Source organism: Triturus cristatus, chromosome 7 (assembly GCF_964204655.1).
Source record: "Triturus cristatus chromosome 7, aTriCri1.1, whole genome shotgun sequence".
Lineage (NCBI taxonomy): Eukaryota > Metazoa > Chordata > Amphibia > Caudata > Salamandridae > Triturus > Triturus cristatus.
In genome coordinates this window covers 1,139,195,617-1,139,217,281 of record NC_140590.1, presented here as the reverse complement: position 1 = coordinate 1,139,217,281, position 21,665 = coordinate 1,139,195,617, and the positions used below count along the sequence as shown (strand labels likewise).

Genomic DNA, 21,665 nt, shown 5'->3' with positions numbered 1-21,665 from the left:
GGGATTTGGAAGTGCAGACTAGTGGCTTTTCAGGCCTCCAACTACAGTGCATGTGCGCCGGGGGCACGCACCATTTGTCAGCCTGCCTGATCACTTTCGCGGGCGCTTTGATGTTCTCAGTGAGCCGCACGGCCACTGAGCATCAAAGTGGCCGCGAAAGTGCTCACCATTTGCCACCCCCTCCCTTACCCCACTTCTTGCTTGTTTGTGTTGTTGTTCCTGAACATCTGTCTTGTACAGGAGAACAATAGCCTTGGATTGTATCAACCATCTTGTGGTACTATACATTACAGTCTAGGTTAGAGCCTGAGGGGGTAGAGTGGAGGGAGGCACAAGAGATGTTTTCATGTTTAAATATTGTGTTGTTACTTACTTTGTCAGTATTGATGCCGTGATTATGAAATTGCCAATAAAAACTTACACTTAAACAAAATCTTGTGAAAGAACCCCAATGCAATGTTTGCATTATTCGATTTCAATTTTTTCTTAAAAGAGAATGCGCTTAATGCTTCCTTTCTCTCGTGCTGATGTATTTTGTCAATCACGCGCCTATAGGCTGGTCTCGAGCCTTCCCGCAGTCGGTTTATGGTTTCTCATTGCCATGTTCATGTTTCACATTTTGGTTTAGCATTATAAAGCACTTCACTGGCAGCTGAATTCCTCACGGATTTATTTTGCCGTTTCGTGAGGCTGATGTGTAATTCAGTGCCTAGTTTACAGGTGGATTTATTTTCAGTTTGCTGTTTTATGGATGCATGCAGTCAGTACTGCAACTGGAACATAATAGCTGTGGGAAACCTAAGATGGGGACGCTGCGGAGGTGGAGTTAAAGGGGGCGGGCCAAGCAAGGAAAAGTTAGAAAAGATGCATTGTGTGGTAGGCAACCTAACGTCTGCAATTACATATTAAATATTTTTATATACTCTGCTCCAAAGGAAACTGACAATTAGAAAAGCAATATTAAACTGTACTGGCAAATTTGACTTTCTCATATAGACCACATTTTGCAAAACCCATAACTTTGCTTAACATAAATGCTCATACCGGATATACATAAACTTGCATACAGATGTGCACAACCAAAAGTAAATAAAAGAAGCACTACACTCATACATAAATGTATCCCTCGGCAGAGTAACTGATAAACTGCCTCCTTGTACCTTTTATCCGCTGTTCCATCTGGGGATGAGATGTGAAATTCCTTACCTGTGCCAAGCCCAAAAACAACCTATTGAAAATGAATGAATTACCTGTCAACTATGCAAACGTCGAGAGCCCGGTCCAATCCATAAGGAAAGTAATCATGTGTCAATATGAACACCTCTACTTAACAATGCAGCACACCACCATGCACAAAGAGGAGGAAATGGCCCCATCAACCCCCTGCTGCCAGCCAGCCGCTCATTGAAATTCACACAATGCGTGTGCGGGACTGCCGTGATTGCCGAGGGAAGCCTGTGTGTGTCTATCGGGGACAGTGGCGGGGGATGCTGCTAGCACCAGCCAAGAACGCTGTTCCCAGGCAATAATACCCACCAGAACAGGAAGCCTGTGCGTTCCCACAGCATTTGCGCGCTGGATGTGTGTCAGCCAATTCAGGAAATGGTAGGCGCACGCTGACGCAGTGTTGATGGTCTCATTTGATGGTGAACTATCCAAGTGACGGGCACTCTAGACGAGAGGAAATTACGACTTTCATAGTGAGGAGGGACTATGCACCCACCTGCGCAAGACTGACGGCCATAACCCTCAGGTTTCAGACTGTCTCTGAGGAGAACTTTCTTACGCTACATGTCTGCAATCATTGGAGTGTTTTAGACAGGCTTTTCATTGACATTTCACTCTGTACATTTATCTGAATAAGGTTTGACTGTACACGGGCAATTTGTAATAAGCATTGGCATAGCCAATAGGTCTCGCCTTTGGGACCTTATAAGTCTTTAGTTATGCAGCACAATATCCTTGGTGCAACCCCAACTGTTGCATGGCTAAACACTTATAAGGTCCCAAAGGCGAGACCTATTGGCTATGCCAATGCTTGTTATTTTAGGCTTGCCAGAATATGATCAAAACCAGGCCAGAGATTTGGTTACCCGGCTCCTGTATTGTACATCACTGAAATGTACTCGACCTGTTGCTTCCACACATTTGTATCTCCCATATATCTTCGTTTTTGCCATGCTACTTTGAGTAGAGAGTCTGGAGGTTACATTTGTTTGCTTTTGCCAGGTAGACTACTTCGCAGCCGAAGGGAGTGGAGATTTTCACTCAACCGGTTTCTTTCAGCCATGCCACAATACACTTAATGGAGGAGCCTGGTCAGCCTGTACCTTTGTTCCAAATACATTCTGTACGATGCGTCAAAGTTACAGAAAAGTAAAGAACTGCTGGAAGGTGAAGTTTATTTTAGCCTATTTGATTTGAGATTCTAAAGTTAGCAACTGTATCTCGTGAGAATAAGCGTTTTGCGATTACCATGCATGCACACATAGACTTAGTTAAAACATGATTGCAGAAGTAGATTATTTTTTTGTTGCTCTAGGAATACATATTTTCGTCTCTTGTGCTTGCTACTGGATCTAGATGAACTAGTCAAGGAATGTAAACATTGCAATCTATATTTCTGGATTAGCTGTAATGCATTCGAAACCTACGGCCGTGTTGGGGCATTCTGATACAATGCTTCTTTCTGGCACACTGCTTTGTTGGAGCAAGCTGAAAATATGAGAGTATATGCTTATACATCAGCAAAACCAAGGAGGGAGGGCATTTATAGTTTTACTGTACGGTCCGGGAGAGAGATACAAACGCAAAAACAGTTGATGGACAGAATGCAGAACAATGTCATACATTCACCCCCCGTACAGAGATCTGGGCCTAAATCCATCTTTTTTTGCTCACCATGCCATTCCAGTTTGAACCCAGCCATATGCAAATCTGTCTTGATCCTGTGCCTCATGGGAACAGTCCAGCCCGAACTGCCAAACCAGGTTCTCCCTGGACTGGAAACAAGCATCCGGAAGATGATCATGTGATAAATGTATTGAATTTCGAGTATTGAAACTCGATTTGGTAAGTGATAGGAGTGATATTCTACTTTCTTGATGTGATCTGTGACTGAGCTCACTCATGTCCTTGGTAGCTTGGGCCAGAGAAATGCATTTGGTACATTTGCAACATCTAGTCATCCCAGTAATAAAGAAAATAAATAACTTAGAGGTCAAACTCATGTTGGATAAAAACTGAAATATTTAATAAGTATAAACCACAAAAAAGAGCAAATCCTAAGTAGTGTATTAGCAAAAAACACAAATTGAAATGCTTATTAGTAAAATCTGCTTTTGTACCATTTTACTGAAAAACCCACACACTTGCTACCAGTGCATTTGTTTGGTACTGAAGACTCAATGAGCCTCCTTAATCCTTAGGTGAAAAGTCGCTTGAAGAGATTTGTTGTATAAAAATATGTTCTGCCCACTTGCAGCTGAATTGTCCAACTTTACATTAAATGTTCTAGGAAAAAAGCAAGTGGGTGGTGCGGGAGTTAACATTTTCGAGTCTGGGTCAAATGCTGTGGGCTCCCTAAAACTCCCCTTCAGGTACACAGCAAACCGTCAAATTCCAGTTGCCCTTTGCGATTTTGCTGGAGTAGCACTATCTTAACTTTGTCCACACGACCTACAATTCCCAGGCAAAGAGGAGCTATTTCACAGGAGCAGGCAGGAGGAATGTCCAAATGGTACTACTAGACTAATTTTCTTCCATGCAACAGCTTCCTCTGTTTTCACTTCCATCTGTGCTCTCCAGCCACAGGAGAGCAGTTCACAGAACAAGCTGACCTTACTGGCAGGACATGGACCTTTGTAGCCTTAAGGGTCAGTAAGAGGCCAATCGTGGTAACCCCTGGTGCAGCGGTTTTATTCCAAAGGGTAAATACAGCTGGAGATGAACTCTTCACATATGCCTCCATCAGACAGCAGAAAGGAAGTCTTAAGTTCCTATTCTGCTCCATTCAGATCTCTGCTGGAAGTGGGGCAAGTAAAACATTTTGAGTAATACCATCCACTGATTGATGGTTTCTTTAGTTAATTGACTAAAATGTCCAGGCTTCCTCTTCTCTTGTTTTGTGCAGTGTGATTACCTTTCTATTCAATTGTTATGCATTCAGGTAAAATCTATTGCTTGGTCCTTTTTATCAGTGTAACCCAAAATTGTAGATTTGTTCTTTCTTTGTGCTGGTCTACCCTCCCTCTTCACTCCAACCCTAAGCTGACACTTTAACTCATATTTAGCTTAAAGGGTTAACTCTACCGCTAAGCCACCATTTGTTTTAGGCTCATGTTGCATTTGGCTCCTAATGACTGGGGCCGGAACTGCTCAAAAGTGTGTATCCATAGGGAGAAATGACTTGGAAGCCCTGGGGCCCACTTTGCATCTTTTACTTTACCCATTGTGGACGCCCTTCAAAGTACAGCTGCTGGTACTCCATTTTCTCCCATGAAAATTAGAAGTGAACACTGATGGTCAGCTAGCAGTGCAAATTTCATTTTGTTCAGGACTGCAGCTAGGCTCAAGTACATTAGCTTTAATATTTTAAAGGTCCATTGTTTTGTATGCAGAATTGCTTACTCCGTTGCCCGACCCCCTTACCTGCTTTTGTGTCGCCTCCTTTTTAGCTCTCGCCTGAGCCAGCGCTTTAGCGATGCTCTCGCGAGAGCTTCTGTAAACGGGGGATTTGGAAGTGCAAACTAGTGCTTTCAAGCCTCCAAATACAGTGCATGTGCGCCGGGCGCGCGCACCTTTTGGCAGCCTGCGTGATTATTTTGCGGCCGCTTTGCTGTTCTCAGTGAGCCGCGCGGCCACTGAGAACATCAAAGCGGCCGCGAAAGTGCTCACCATTTGCCAGCCTGAATGTCTCCACCCCCCCTCTGTGTCACTCTGTTGCACGACTGCTGCTCCCCTTCCTTTTGCACTCACTCACCTGTGTGTATCTCGCCATGGATTCCCAGCGCGCTCCCTCTTGCTTCCCAAATCCTGCGTTGCCTTGGCTCCTGCCGTCCCAACCCTCCCGTGTTGCCTGAGTGTTCCTTCCATGCCCCCCAACATCCCTGTGTTCCTTCGCCATTCTAACATTTATCACAACTTCCGCCAGGCTGTCTCCGCTCACTCCTCCAGCACACATTAAAAAATGCACATTTTATTTCGTTTTTTTTACCGAACCAACTAGAATCAGTAACTAAAAAGAAATTAAAAAAAAACCTCCATAAAAAATAAATAAAAGAATACAAAAAATCTTTTACCATGCTGCACGACATCATGTTACCACAGCGCAGATGTTTGGCAGTCTTGCTAAAAGCCATTGGCACTGCCAGTAGGTCACCTACTGGACCTACTGGCTTTAAATATACTTTTTGTATACCTCTAAGGTCTCCTTCGTTGCTGCTTCCCAATCTGTATTTGAGTCCTTCCCCTACACACTTTCTCCTCTTCCAAAAGGCCGCTCTGGTCTCAAGCTTGAGAAGGCACATACTGCTGTCATCCAAGCGAAGCTCTGCTTGGCACTCTGGAACGAGGTCTGTGTAAGTACACACTCAAAGTAAACAAGCATTGGCATAGCCAATAGGTCTCGCCTTTGGGACCTTATAAGTGTTTAGCCATGCAACAGTTATAGGATATTGTGCTGCATAACTAAATACTTATAAGGTCCCAAAACCGAGACCTATTGGCTATGCCAATGCTTGTTATGCCAGTCACTGAAAACTAGGAAAATGTACATTTGCTGAGATTAATTATTTTTCTTAAATATTTTTATGTCTCACCTGACCCAGCGCATGCGCTGGTCTGGCGAGACTTTTTGTGAGGTCTCCAAAAAGTGCTACCATGGCCAGCCTAGAGCTACAGTGCATGTGGACGGGCACGCGTGCCGTGCTTGATCGCGATTACTTTCACTTTTGCAGCCGCTTTGATGTTTGATCGCGATCACTTTCGCGGCCGCTTGGCATAGCCAATAGGTCTCGCTTTTGGGACCTTACAAGTATTTAGTTATGCAACTGTGGCATGGCTAAACACTTATAAGGTCCCAAAGGTGAGACCTATTGGCTATGACAATGCTTGTTTGGCTTGGAGATATGTGCCTGTTTTACATCTCTGATGCAATACTTAATTTGTTAAAAAAAAAAAAGTGCCAGGCCCTCATCAGGAGGCCCTTTCTGATTGCTACGCCCATTGCAGCTGTCAGTGCTTCAAGTGACCGCAACAATACAGTTACTAACATCACACTCTTACAACCTGACTATTCGAGCCCCAAAAGCTATAAGAATAGCTTGTGGTGGTAGGTGTTAGTTCATTTTAAAATATATTGAATGACTAGACCACTGTTGTTGTGCTCGTCTCTAAATTGGACAAACAGCATCACCATGTGGCAGACTGTTATGTTAATTTTATTTATATAGCGCATTAATGCCCTGGGGCGTCTAAGCGCTGTTTGATTCAGTTGGGAGTGTGATCAAGACGGCCGGCAGAATGACCACAATTTAAACAACCAGGTCTTTACAGCTTCGGTGTTTTGTAAGACCTGGAGTGTGTTTAAATTATATTTTGGAGTTGTCAGAAGGAGACTTTTGCAATAATCTATTTTAGAGAGAACTATTGCTGTAAGTAGGGTCTTTTGCAAGTTAGCCGGTATAAAAGGTAGACCGTTTTTTATTAGTCTGAGGGTGTTGAAAGTGGAGGAAGTGACTGCATTTACTTGTTTTGTAAAATTGAGTTTTGAATCGATAATCCCTCCTAGGTTTTGTGCTTTTTCTACTGGGGGGACTGGACCTATAGTGGTTGGCCATACATCAGGGCCCCAAAAATGTAATTCAGGGCCAAAAGTAGTACCTCATTTTTTCCGAGTTCAGTTTAAGGCAGTTTTTTTCCATCAAACTGTGAACAGCTATCATACAGTTCTGAAATCTGCTTCCAGTACTACTATCATTTTTCTCTATGGAGATGACAATTTGAGTGTTGTCAGTCTATTACGTGAGTGAGAAACCAAACTTTCTTATCCGTGCTGCTAATGGAGAGACATAAATGTTAAAAAGAGTAGGGTTCAGTGATGAGAAGTGAAGTTTTCTAATTTCACTACTTGTTCTCAATGTGCCAAGTAGTATTTCAACAGGCTCCACGCCTGACCTGTGATTCCACATGTCTTTAGGCGGTTTAGTAGTTGGTGATTGACAGTGTCAAAAGCCGCCGAGAGATCAAGCAGGATCGGGGCAGCCCCTTTTTCCTGATATAATACCTGCCTGATCTCTTCGGTTACCTTGAGCAATGCTGTCTCTGTGCTGTGGCCTGTCCGGAAGCCAAACTGTGTCCTGTCCAAGAGTTTATTTATCTCAACAAAGGAGACCAATTGTTCATTCAAAATGTTTTCCGCTATTTTCGCAGGTAGTGGGAGACGTGAAATTGGGGTGTAATTGCACGGATCTTTGTGATCAAGTGAAGCTTTCTTTAGAAGAGGGATCACAACTGCTTTTTTCCAGATCTTGGGAAACGTTCCTGTCTCAAACATATTTTGGAAAATAGGCGTTAATTTAGATGCAGTAATTTCTGCTGCTAGTTTTATTATATTAGGTGGACATGGATCCTCTGGCGATTCCGAGGTGGCACTGTTTAATAGCTTCATAATGTACTCTGTTGATGGAGGGCTAAATTCCTTCAGAGGCTTGGTTAAATTAAGGCCATGATCTCCCTCTGTTCCAAGTGTTGTCTCTGTGCATGTTTTGTCATCCGTAGAAGTTTTTATTAATTTTTTCTACTTTCTCTAGGAAGAAATCTGCTCGCTCGTTACAGAATGGCTGATTGGGATTTGTAATTTGGATATTGTGTCATAAGTGCTGGTATTGACAATTAAGGATTTATATTGAGAGGGTAGCTGTTCCTAAAAAAAGATAGAAAGATCTGCTGTGTGTGCTCTGAGCTTGGTTGGGTCAGAATGAGTGTGGGGAATTTCTCCTTTGAATTATAGTGCCCTCACACACCCTTTCAGGTGTCCTGCTTCATCATAGGGCGTTGCTCCTCGTGGGGGTGGCACTGGAGTCCCCCACGGGCCCCGCAAGAGGGCTCTTTGTCGGAGTTCTTTTTTAGGAGACGCCGCAGTTGTGCATGGGGGTGTGTGGGTATGTCTATGAGGGATGTGAGTGGTGCGTTGAAAATACTAGGTAGAGACCAAGACCTTTATTCACGGCTCTATCTAGCATAGATTAAAAAAGATCCTGGAGGTCCTCAAAAGTACAATATAATGAGGGCAGATATAAAATTTACTGCAGCTCTCTGGATAGGTCAGTGAATGGGGAGTGATAATTCTAGAAAAAAATGTCAACATGTTTCGCGCTTCAGACTAGGTCCATAAGGGATCCGATTGCGCTTCGTCAGGACCGAATCATACAGGTGAATCTAAAAAGTATATGAAAAAGAGAAGGTTCCAGTGAAAGTAAGGTTCTGTGAACCAATGGTACCTTAATAGTAAGGGAAATGCGTCGTGGCGCTGGTAGGTGCTCCTTCTTATTGGAAAACCTACACCCAACCTATCAAAATAAAGACAAAGACAAACACACACATAAACAGAAAAGGAAAATACAACATCTGTCATATCAATGTGCCAAGAGATGTCGTGAGTTCATTGCACAGTGGCATGATGAGTGTTCACAATCCACATGCTTCTAATGTACACATGCAGATATTAGTGAAAATATTCACCGAAACAATTTCTACAAGTTAAAGTGAAACTGGCCGTTACCTACAGTGCATGTGTGGATTTGTTAAGCTAATCAAATATGACCATGTGCCATAACAAAAACCAGACTGGAACTGGCCGTTACCTACAGTGCATGTGTGGATTCGTTAAACTAAAAATATGACCATGTGCCATAACAAAAACCAGAATGAAGGTCTCTTCTCAAGCGACTCTAAGATTTAAACGCAACACCCGGTGGACGTTCGGGTGTCGTTCGATGTTGAAAAATAACTAAGGACAAACCAGGCCTACCCTACGAGATGAAAGGGAAGGGCTCCGTCAGCGGTTCGGATTAGGCGACAGAGAAACTGAGGGGAATAAAACAGAGTGTAAATCTACCTCGTCTCAGTCGTTCCGCCGTCGATCGTGTCCCCAAGGTCGGGGAATACTCACATGTGTTCAGTCGTCTGTAGAGTGGAAACCTACCCCTCCTCCGTTACGCGCCGGGATAATAGACGGGTGTGAGGGGAGAAGGCTTATAAGTGTTCCATACAGACGCTAATTGAAAAGTACGTGCGGTTCAATGGCGCCTGAATGTGACGTCATGACGTTGAGTTAAGGGAATCCCCAATCGCTAAACGAAGCTGAGAGGTGACGTATTGACGCTCTCTGTGTGGTTGCCATGACGATGGAGTCCAATACGGGAGCGTCAGGCTACGTAGTGATAGATCGGCAGAGTTGGTTGGGACGTTGTCATGACGATCGCGTTGATAATAGGAGCGTCAAAATGTCGGACTGGTTTTTCGGATGGAAAAACCATCTGAAACGGGTGACCTAGACAAGGGTATTTTTAGTCTGACAATAAAACTTTAATGTTTTAATATTGTGCGCACATGTACCTTCGGGAGAAGGTACAGGATGCTGGGGCCGTTAGTAAGCAACATTGAACAAGAGGTGAAAACTAGTAGATAGAACCATGGTGCTGCATGTTAAAGGTAACAATCACATGCCTGATGTTATAGTAGGTAATTACATTAATATTATCATAGTGTAGTGGTGAGTCAAGATATAACTCGTTACACGGAGTTAATTACAGAATTCGGGTGCCTTCATGCATAAGACCATGTTTCCGGACAGTGTAGCACACATTAAATCAAGGGGAGTACGATCTGATGTAGAGTTCATCAAGCTGAAAGGATTTTCATCACAGAATTAAATAGGAGTTTCTCTGGGGGGGAACAAGTAAGCTCGACCCACGGGATTTCATCATTTAAACCTGTGGTGTCGCATCTCAGTTTATGGACCCATTGTTGTTCTTGTATGAACAGAGTGCGTTTGTTCCAATAAGAATTGGAAACTATGATGGTCCATCGCAGACTTTCTGCTGGATGTCCTAGTTCAGAAAAGTGTGTAAGTAGTTTGGTATTGGTCTTTTTGCGTCTTATGGTGCTTTTATGTTCCCCTATACGTATCTTGACTGCTCGCGTGGTCATCCCCACATACCTCTTGTTACATGGGCAAACTATGGTGTAGACACAATTAGTCGTGTTGCAATTCGTGTGTCTAGTTTGGCGCCAAGGTGTCATGAGTCCCAGATCTATTTCTTTTGAGATTGCTGTTTCTGCACAGGTTGAGCATGAGCCACAAGGATAATGTCCTACTACAGGTGGCAATGACCATAATGTAGATTGGTATGTGGGTTGTGGTTTCGGTCTCGTATGTACCAGGTGGTCTTTTAAGTTCTGCGTACGTTTGAATGCAAACAACGGTGGGGGACCAGGTTCGAAGGCTCCTGAGTTCAGTATCGTCCAGTGTTTTTTGATTGCCTTCTGTACACTGTTGGAGCTTGGAGTGAACGTGGTGACACATGTGATCGTCTCCAAATTCGGTTTTTCTTTTATTTCCAAAAGGGCTGTTCTGGGGCAGTTTCTTGCTCTTTTATGAGCTTGATGGATGATGTTCTTGGGGTAGCGTCGTGCCTCCAGATTGTGCTTAAGTAGAGCTGATTGTATCTCGAATTCCTTAGTAGTATCACAATTCCTTCTAAGACGTAAGAACTGGCCAACCGGGAGGTTGTTCCTCAGAGCGCGGGGATGGTGACTATCAAAGATCAGAAGATTGTTCCTGTCTGTAGGTTTTTTGTAGTTCGTAGTATGCAGACAGCCGTTCTCCTGTGAAATGAGAAGGTCCAAAAAGGGGATACTGTGTTGAGATCTTGTGCTTGTAAATTTCAAATATGGGTTTAGAGTGTTAACCCAATTACAAAATGAGATACATTGTTCTTCATTTCCTTGCCAAAACAGAACCACATCGTCAATGTAGCGACGCCAAAGGAGAATGTGTTGGATGTAGGGGTTGGTAGCTCCTAGAATGTGTCTGTCTTCGAAATGGGCCATGTATAGGCATGCCAGGCTCGGCGCGAATGTGCTTCCCATGCTCGTGCCTTGTATTTGGTGGTATAGCTGTGATTTGAAAGCAAAGAAATTTTCTTTAAGAGCAAGGGAAGCACAGTCGCAGATGAATGTGATCGGTGTTTCGAAGGGCCATGGTTCAATGTTCCGGAGCGTATTCTCCAAAACTTCTAAAGTGGCGTCCTGTGGTATGTTCGTGTAAAGGGCTTCAACGTCCATAGTCACCAGGAAATCAATCTTATCTGCATCAGGGAAGAGTTCTATCAGATTTAGGACTTCGGTAGTGTCTCTCAGATAGGTCGGAGTTTTGCTGACCAAGGGACGTAGATAGAAGTCGCAGAACTTACTCAAAGGTTCTAGTACAGAGTTAATTCCGGAGACGATTGGACGGCCTGGTGGGGGGGTAAGCCCCTTATGGATCTTTGGTAGTGTGTAGAAGTATGGAGTGCGGGGTTCTTCTGTCGTAAGGAAATCTCCTTCTTGTGGTGAGATCCAGCCTTCCGCTAATGCTTCGTTGGTCATGGTCTTGATCTGAGTCTGAAGACGTTTTGTTGGGTCCACCGTAATCAATTCATAATATGTGGTGTTCGCCAACTGTCGGTCACATTCTCTATCATATGTCTCTTGGTCTTGGATGACAATGGCCCCGCCCTTGTCAGCTGGCTTGATTATTATATTGCGATCTTCAGTAATGGTTCGAAGAACAGATCTCTCTTCTTTTGATAGGTTGTCATAAGGCCGTTTCTGGTTCAGAGCTCCTACATCTTTTAGGACAGCTTGCTCAAACGTCAGGATCTCATGTGGAGTCATTGCTGCTGTTGGAGTGAATTTTGAAGGTTTTTTCAGACCTGTCTCAGTAGGGGGGTTGTCAGGTTTCCCTTGAAAGAAGGCCTTCAATCTGATTTTCCTGAAGAACTGTTGAAGTTCCTGGTGTAACCGAAAAGGATCTTCTTTTGGTGTGGGGACAAATCCCAATCCTTTCTCCAGGAGGGTGGTTTCTTTTTCTGTCAGTTGTCTGGATGACAAATTTACCACTAGGGTCTCTGTCCTCTTGCCTGGCTCCGTAGTGTCATTGGTTCCTGATCTTGCCACTGTACCTTCTTGAAGCCTCCTCTTCTTCTGCCTCTCCCTTTGCCCCTTCCTCTGTTCTGAAAAGGGGGGTTCGGGTATTGTTGGAAGTGAGGCGGTTGGAGATGATGTGTTGGAGGTACATGCCACATCGGAGGTGGTCCCATCCATTGTCCTGGGTAGGTTGGTGGTTGGAAGGATGGGTGCGAGAATGGGGGTGGGGGATTATGGAATAATGGAGGGCGTGTCGGATGTTGTATTCCTCTAGCATAAGGTGAATACTGTTGCCCTTCATAACTGGAATCACTCCCCACAGATCCTGTCCTGCTAGATCTATTGCTACTCCCTTCATCGGAAGTTGTTTCGTAATTAGGGATTACGTAGTCTTCTTTTGTGTAGGGATACACCTTCTCCTTATTGAATCGTTTCAGGTCTTTCTGAAACTTTGTGATCTTTTGTTTGGTCAAAGTCTTTGTGTTCACTCATTTCTTCATTAATTTCAGCTAGTCTTGACTTAAATGAGGTAATGGAGATCCCTGTTTTCAAACCGTTTTCAGCCATGGAAATCTGAATAAGGAGTTCGTCCGAGAGGCGCTTAGCTGTGTTAATTATTAAAACGAGCCAATCTCGTGTGCACTTCCATGCAATTTGTGACCATTCTCTGCGAAATGTCAAGTCTTCCAGGAAGATCCTTGGAGGTATGGTGACCAGGAGACCGTTGGGTGCGACATTGGCTCTCAGGTATTCGGTCATCATCAACCCGTGGAGAGCCGTCTTAATCTGTAGTTTCCTCAGTGATAGTAGGGACTTCCAATCGTCTGCTTTGCTGCCTGTTGCTGCACTTCCATCTTCTCCTAAGAGTGACGGTGCCCGAAGGATCTCTGCTATAGTTTCGTCATCGAAACTCAGACCTGCGTTGTCCATAGTAGATGTCCGTTTGTAATGAGAGAGTGCTCTCAAGAGATCAGAAAAAATAGAGGAATAGAGAGAAAGGAGGGGTCCCACGGCTAACTGCCGTTCATTAAGTCATCAACAAAAAGAGGGGGGGACCGGGAGCATAATTAGAAAATAGGTCCAGTACCCACGCTCCCTCAAAATCACGCATTTATATTGAGAGGGTAGCTGTTCCTAAAAAAAGATAGAAAGATCTGCTGTGTGTGCTCTGAGCTTGGTTGGGTCAGAATGAGTGTGGGGAATTTCTCCTTTGAATTATAGTGCCCTCACACACCCTTTCAGGTGTCCTGCTTCATCATAGGGCGTTGCTCCTCGTGGGGGTGGCGCTGCAGTCCCCCACGGGCCCCGCAAGAGGGCTCTGTGTCGGAGTTCTTTTTTAGGAGACGCCGCAGTTGTTCATGGGGGTGTGTGGGTATGTCTATGAGGGATGTGAGTGGTGCGTTAAAAATACTAGGTAGAGACCAAGACCTTTATTCACGGCTCTATCTAGCATAGATTAAAAAAGATCCTGGAGGTCCTCAAAAGTACAATATAATGAGGGCAGATATAAAATTTACTGCAGCTCTCTGGATAGGTCAGTGAATGGGGAGTGATAATTCTAGAAAAAAATGTCAACATGTTTCGCGCTTCAGACTAGGTCCATAAGGGATCCGATTGCGCTTCGTCAGGACCGAATCATACAGGTGAATCTAAAAAGTATATGAAAAAGAGAAGGTTCCAGTGAAAGTAAGGTTCTGTGAACCAATGGTACCTTAATAGTAAGGGAAATGCGTCGTGGCGCTGGTAGGTGCTCCTTCTTATTGGAAAACCTACACCCAACCTATCAAAATAAAGACAAAGACAAACACACACATAAACAGAAAAGGAAAATACAACATCTGTCATATCAATGTGCCAAGAGATGTCGTGAGTTCATTGCACAGTGGCATGATGAGTGTTCACAATCCACATGCTTCTAATGTACACATGCAGATATTAGTGAAAATATTCACCGAAACAATTTCTACAAGTTAAAGTGAAACTGGCCGTTACCTACAGTGCATGTGTGGATTTGTTAAGCTAATCAAATATGACCATGTGCCATAACAAAAACCAGACTGGAACTGGCCGTTACCTACAGTGCATGTGTGGATTCGTTAAACTAAAAATATGACCATGTGCCATAACAAAAACCAGAATGAAGGTCTCTTCTCAAGCGACTCTAAGATTTAAACGCAACACCCGGTGGACGTTCGGGTGTCGTTCGATGTTGAAAAATAACTAAGGACAAACCAGGCCTACCCTACGAGATGAAAGGGAAGGGCTCCGTCAGCGGTTCGGATTAGGCGACAGAGAAACTGAGGGGAATAAAACAGAGTGTAAATCTACCTCGTCTCAGTCGTTCCGCCGTCGATCGTGTCCCCAAGGTCGGGGAATACTCACATGTGTTCAGTCGTCTGTAGAGTGGAAACCTACCCCATCTCCGTTACGCGCCGGGATAATCGACGGGTGTGAGGGGAGAAGGCTTATAAGTGTTCCATACAGACGCTAATTGAAAAGTACGTGCGGTTCAATGGCGCCTGAATGTGACGTCATGACGTTGAGTTAAGGGAATCCCCAATCGCTAAACGAAGCTGAGAGGCCTTGACAATTAAGGGCCAGTGCTGAGCACGGGAAACCACAGGCTCAAATTAAGCACTGCAGTCTGATGACTGTGATTAGCAAGTGTAGTTTCACATTTGACAACGCACCGTTACTCATGCCTCCAAATTATTCAGTCTCTCACTCGAGCTTCTTTCACCCCTTTGCACCATACCACTTCTCATGGAGACTGAACAGTGTCCACTCTTAAGCTCGTATGTGTGTTATAGGCTCCAACAGACAAAGATCTAATGGATAGTCCAGTGATCGCTAGCTCATAGTGAGCTGGTGTATAAGGTAATCATAGCTTTATAAAACAGTTCTTGGTAAGTTAGCACAAACATTTTATACATTTTGGAAAAAACATGAACCAGAGTCCATTCACACCTTCCCTCCACCACTACCCGGTGGGGCTTCATTGCTTCCAAGCCTACTTGAGGTGGGAGAGGAGAGCCACCATTGATCTGCCTTTCTTTCACTTCGCAGCAAAGCTTGTGCCGCAGAACGTGGCTTGTCTTGGTAGATGCAGGAAAGTTTTCTGTACTTTGTTCATTGCTGGAGAATGGTTGATGGCTTGGCTGGTTTTCAATCATTTTCTTAGTACAAACCTCACACCAAAGGAGTTTATCTCAGAGAACTACCCCATTACCTGTAATGAATGCAACATTAGTTTCCACTTAGTCATGTTTATTGTGTCTCCTCAGCAGCTGCCTGCAAAACATTTTAACTTACCTGGCCATGGACAATGGTGATTTAGAGTCCTTTCTTTCAGAACACTCTGTTACTCAGCGACTGAACCCGTTGATGACCATTAACCAAGTCCACCTATTTCTGTCTACCGCTTTTGACAGTCGTTCCACTCAAAACCTGAAGACCATGATCGCACTGAAGGAAGCGGATTGTTTTAACTGATGCAAAATCACGGAAATCCAAAACTAGACCTCTCAAAAGACATTGGAGGAAAGAGGTAAACCAGAATGTGGAAAGGTCTCGAGCAACAGTAGATATCCGATAAAGCAGCCATTAAGAATGCAAACAATTTCACTATTCACAAGACATCTGACATCTTGGATGCAACATGTCCCACCTAAGAGCTTTTCAAAATCCTTTATGAATTTTGTATCACAGTCTACTACGCAATCTATACCAATCAGTGTCAGGAACTTTTCTACTCTCTGTGGACTATATCATTGATAAAACTACCAAATATGAGACGCGCTTTCTTATTGAAAGTAGTCTTGCCAGGTGTGCTGAATCTGCTCCTATGAGCAGATAACTCTACTTGGTTAACTTGCTTTCCATAAAAGAAAACGGTGAACTAACCAAGTCTACCTGCATGGCCGAAGGATAAAGCAACTTTCTAGAGGCAAAATATTGGTGGGAACCGGTTGAATAAGTACCTGAATGCAGCAGCATTGTTGAATGACAATCTGTAGGCATGCAGACTGGCACGTAATGCTCCTCCTGCCTGTAGGTACTCCTTCGGCCTGTTCTGTCTTCAATCCTCCATGAAGCTGCTTCACATGCCGTATAGCACAGCTTTAAGGGCCATAATGTTTTTCTGCGATGCCTGAGATTTCAGAATGCTAGATGACGTCTCTATTAAACATGCATTGCCAATGCCATTTGGTCTCACCTTCACATACAAATTAGACTGACTGGCACTGCTAATGCTTGTTTGTAGTAGTCTGTCAAGATTAATGATCTATCTGGAATATTTCTGCTGCATCCTTTCTAGTGACCGCCTGGTGACTCTGAAAAGCAGCAAACTGATTTGTAAACGTGGCTTTGTTTGCAATGTTCTGTTTGAGCAGAAAGAATTAAGTATCTCAAAACACGTAAAGGGTGCAAAGCAGCAAATGGGACTAATCAAGGCAACTGAGATTGCCACGTAACGCATCCAGTCTCGAGCAAGGATTGGCTGTGTGGAGTATGGTGTACAGTGCTGCCTCTGACAGACAGCTGGATGATTGTATTGAGACTGCAAAAAGAGAAGAGGGTCAAAAGGGATTTGTTACAGATTGGTTTAGCCACCAATTACATTCACATGTCAAATAACAAAAGTGGCTTTGTTGTCACCTCTGTGAAACGTATGTTCTTTTTACTTATTGTTACGCTTATGTGCATGCTTGACTTAGGAACTCCACTTCACCGGTTTAATAAATTGTTCTTTGCACTTTTACAACGTCTTAACCTAAAACTATGATATATTCAGTTACATCCCAGATGTCTCTTAGTTTGTTTTGTTGAATGTATGTTGCATCTCCTGCAGTGTGTTGCCCTATTATTCCTTCGGAAGTGGATCAAGGAACACAAGGAGTGATTTAACTTGGTTTTAAATGTTTTATGTCATTCCAATTGGGAACATAATATGTTAGTCTCACAAACTTGGATACATGTATGGAATAAAGCATAGCCTTTTCTTTGGAATACAATACATTATGGCAGGAGCGGTGAGGCAAATGTTTCTACAAAGTTGAATCAGGAAATATATGCCATTTAAGGATTTGTATTTATAAAGGCAACCCTGAATGTCTACTCTACATTGATGATGCACTATAATAGGAATAGAAAGTTTCTAATTGTTTGCAGATAGTAACGTAAAGTAGTATATATGTTCTTGCTTGCTATGATTATTTTGTGGGTTTCATTAACTTTGGATCAATTGCAAAATTTGGGCTCGAACATCCACATGTAGCATTAAAGTCATATTTGAAGTAGTCTGGACCATTGAATGTTTGACTGTTTAGCTGCACCCTGCTCATGTGCTCTACATAATCAAAATGCAAATCTGAACGTAATGCAGAACAATGGCTGTGGAGGTGCAAAACCTTGGCAGGGTTCCAGTGCACTGGCCAGCTCCTGCTTTCATTACTTTCTGGTATATAGTAAGTTTCTTGACCAACAGTTTCCCAACCTGAGTTCCTGGGAAGTTCTCTGTGTGATTTTGGCTAAGTAGGTTGCTCACCAGTAGAGTATTCTAGTCTGATGTGTATGAGGACCTCCAGAGTGGTACCTTTTTAGGTCTGACATTAGCAAAGACCTTTTGATTTTTCTAAAATTATTTGTAAGTTATAAACGTGAAAGAGAATTCCGCTATCCCCATTCATCATGGTCTGTTGTGTAATGCTCTTATTTCTTCTGCTCACTACAGCATACAGCATAGGGCAGTGGATCGACCCAATTTCGACATTGGGGCTCTTCTTTGTGGTCTTTCACAAGGAGCACATCCACAAACAAAGTTGTCCCCTTCAGTGCTAGGATTATATATATCTACATATTTGTATTGGCCAGGGCCTAGCAGCTCACTCAGCAATAATGTTTTGCAGAAACTATAACGAACCATCCACTGCAAAGCCAAAAGGCTGGAAGCTGACTCTAGTCTAGACCTTTTTGACTTTGACAATTAGTGTGTGTTTTTCTTTTTTTTTTTAAACGGTTCTGTCCTACTACATGTATTTGCTCTATTCACCCCTCTCGCTCTCCCTTTACAGGCGATTGTAGGCATGTTGTTGTGTGCCTAGTTCTGAACATCAATGCTTTTAAGTGGAACAGGCGGATAAGCTCCTGTAGTGACTTATCAATATAACACTTTCTTTTGTCTTGTCTAAGTTGAAGTAACCTAATTGAGGTACACGCTTTGAAGACTAATTTTCTTAATTCTTACCAAGAAACTGGAATACAGTCTTTTATGGAGGTGTTGGGGAGCTTTTATTCATTTAGGTGCTAATGTGCAAATTAGCCATTTTATAGAGTTTGTTCCTACCATAATTCTGTGCCTGCTAGAAGCCGAGATTTAAGGAATTTGATCATATACATAGGTCGATATCAGAACACATTTTGATTACAATTCTGATCAATTTTGCATCAATTAGGCTGCAAAACATAGTGTTCTAATACACATCACTGTTTATATTTTGTTTAGTGGACAAGGTTGAAATTCTCCTAATAAGTATACAGTTCAGATTTAGAAGCTGCCCACAATCTATATGAATGTCCTCTCTCTGTATTTGCGACTGTGAGCAGCAATGACTGTTCCTAGAGGCTATTCCTAATAAAATGAGCCTGCCCAAGAGGAAGTAGAAACAGCCGTCGACACCTTTATAATACTGCCTACCCGTCTTCAGTTGAACTTTGAACCTTTGGCAGGTATCGATTGTTTATGACAGCATGCTAAAATATCTTGTGTGTTTTGTTCTACAGTGAAGAATGCCGTTGAAGAGGAGGAAGCTGGACTCACAGACCACTGGCTCCAAGGAGAAGGCCAAGGAAGATGATGAGAGTGACAGCCAAGACCACAGGAGTGTATGGAGGTCCAAGAAAAAGCGAAATTTTGCAAATGCTTTTATTGTTATATCCGACAGCGATGGAGAAGTGAGTGACCTTTGACATCAAACGTTGTCATCATAAAAGTAAAGTGGTGATACAACTCTATTATGCTCTACATGGATACCACCCTCTTGTGCTCTACAGCACGAGCACATGGGCAGATCCTAATGTTTTCCGCCCCCCTAAAACCGGCAATGTTTGAACTCTTAGCAGGATGCGCTTGCTTTGATAGTGCAGCCTGGTTTGTCTAAAAGAGGTGCAATGTGGGGAGTGGGTAAATTACACATTTTGCCTTCAGTTCTGCGTTGTACCACTTTCTGTGATATAAGGTAGACCTCTTCCCAGGAGACCACTGTTTAATGGCTAATACCGCATTAGAGGAACCTACATTTCACTCTACTGAGCCTTGCATCATCAAGTTCACTTTTGGAGTAGGCTATTTATTCCCTGCTTCCATCGCTTTGTTTTTATCCTCGGCCTGGAGATGGGGTGATATGATGTCTAGCTCCTTCAAGGAAACATCTTTACTGCCACTGTTCTATTTCCTAGAGAACCCTAGAATTAAAGCACAATAGAAATTTGTTGGAAGCAAACATGTACATATTTATTTAAAGTGTACACTAACAAAGCTTTTGTGGTATTTTCTAAATGTCACCACGGCATGAGATTGATACTCTGCTTGACATTCCAATGAATAGGTCATGTTTTTTTCCTATTCCTCCTTGTGTGGTGTATTGGGAAACAAGTGTTTTAGTACTGATGCTGTAGCCGTGTGCATTTTTTTTTAGCAGAGATGCAGGTGGCTCTGGGAGAAGCCTTCTCCCCGGCTGTAAAGTGAATCACAGCCCAAGAGAGTAGAATGAGGAGTTTGGAAGCAGGTGTAGTTTCTGCTAAGTCCCCTGGGAAGTAGAAGGAGAGGTGAGAAATATTACGCTTGGCTCTTCTTTTTCATCAGGGAGGATTGTTTATTTGAGAGCCGAGTAGAACGTAAAAAGGCTTTAGGTTCTACAGATATCACTGTGCTTTCCTGCCCCTATTCTATGTCTTTATGAGCTTCTCACTGTTGCACTTGATGAGAAAGGGACCACATTAAATCTGAAAGGATATTATTAGGAACGCAAATATTTTTAGGTTTCGCCTATACAGCCAGCCATAGCTTACCATTTTTTAGCTTTAGCATCACTCTTGCTTTTTCCCCCCGTTTGTGACGGCATGCAGACGTCATGTTCTCTTGTATTTGGCCCTCACCTGGAGCATGGACCAAGTACTTGTGTCCTTCCACTGCTTCCGTTTCAGGAGCTACTTCAATGGTGTTCAAGCACTATATGTGAGGGCTTGTGTTTTCAGTCCTCTTCCCCCTCCCACCCGCCCCTTTCCAGCTTGCTTTTTGGTCCCTCCCACCCGCCCCTTTCCAGCTTGCTTTTTGGTCCCTCCCACCCGCCCCTTTCCAGCTTGCTTTTTGGTCCCTCCCACCCGCCCCTTTCCAGCTTGCTTTTTGGTCCCTCCCACCCGCCCCTTTCCAGCTTGCTTTTTGGTCCCTCCCACCCGCCCCTTTCCAGCTTGCTTTTTGGTCCCTCCCACCCGCCCCTTTCCAGCTTGCTTTTTGGTCCCTCCCACCCGCCCCTTTCCAGCTTGCTTTTTGGTCCCTCCCACCCGCCCCTTTCCAGCTTGCTTTTTGGTCCCTCCCACCCGCCCCTTTCCAGCTTGCTTTTTGGTCCCTCCCACCCGCCCCTTTCCAGCTTGCTTTTTGGTCCCTCCCACCCGCCCCTTTCCAGCTTGCTTTTTGGTCCCTCCCACCCGCCCCTTTCCAGCTTGCTTTTTGGTCCCTCCCACCCGCCCCTTTCCAGCTTTCTTTTTGGTCCCTCCCACCCACCCCTTTCCAGCTTGCTTTTTGGTCCCTCCCACCCGCCCCTTTCCAGCTTGCTTTTTGGTCCCTCCCACCCGCCCCTTTCCAGCTTGCTTTTTGGTCCCTCCCACCCGCCCCTTTCCAGCTTGCTTTTTGGTCCCTCCCACCCGCCCCTTTTCAGCTTGCTCTTTGGTCCCTCCCACCCGCCCCTTTCCAGCTGGCTTCTTTGGTCCCTCCCACCCGCCCCTTTCCAGCTGGCTTCTTTGGTCCCTCCCACCCGCCCCTTTCCAGCTGGCTTCTTTGGTCCCTCCCACCCGCCCCTTTCCAGCTGGCTTCTTTGGTCCCTCCCACCCGCCCCTTTCCAGCTGGCTTCTTTGGTCCCTCCCACCCGCCCCTTTCCAGCTGGCTTCTTTGGTCCCTCCCACCCGCCCCTTTCCAGCTGGCTTCTTTGGTCCCTCCCACCCGCCCCTTTCCAGCTGGCTTCTTTGGTCCCTCCCACCCGCCCCTTTCCAGCTGGCTTCTTTGGTCCCTCCCACCCGCCCCTTTCCAGCTGGCTTCTTTGGTCCCTCCCACCCGCCCCTTTCCAGCTGGCTTCTTTGGTCCCTCCCACCCGCCCCTTTCCAGCTGGCTTCTTTGGTCCCTCCCACCCGCCCCTTTCCAGCTGGCTTCTTTGGTCCCTCCCACCCGCCCCTTTCCAGCTGGCTTCTTTGGTCCCTCC

The 21,665-nt window shown here is 44.4% G+C and overlaps 1 protein-coding gene across 6 annotated transcripts in view; it reads left to right on the top strand.

Annotated features, from left to right (window-relative positions):
• Nucleotides 1-21,665, top strand: part of UIMC1 (ubiquitin interaction motif containing 1) — a 458,461-nt gene that overhangs the window by 143,933 nt on the left and 292,863 nt on the right. For all 6 annotated transcript variants that reach the window (XR_014966701.1, XR_014966702.1, XR_014966703.1 and 3 more), the window contains exon 2: nucleotides 18,976-19,146. Coding sequence is in view for 3 of the 6 variants with exons in the window: in XM_085618307.1 (XP_085474433.1) it covers nucleotides 18,982-19,146 (165 nt within the window). In the remaining 3 variants the exon portion in view is untranslated. The remainder of the gene's footprint in view (nucleotides 1-18,975; nucleotides 19,147-21,665) is intronic.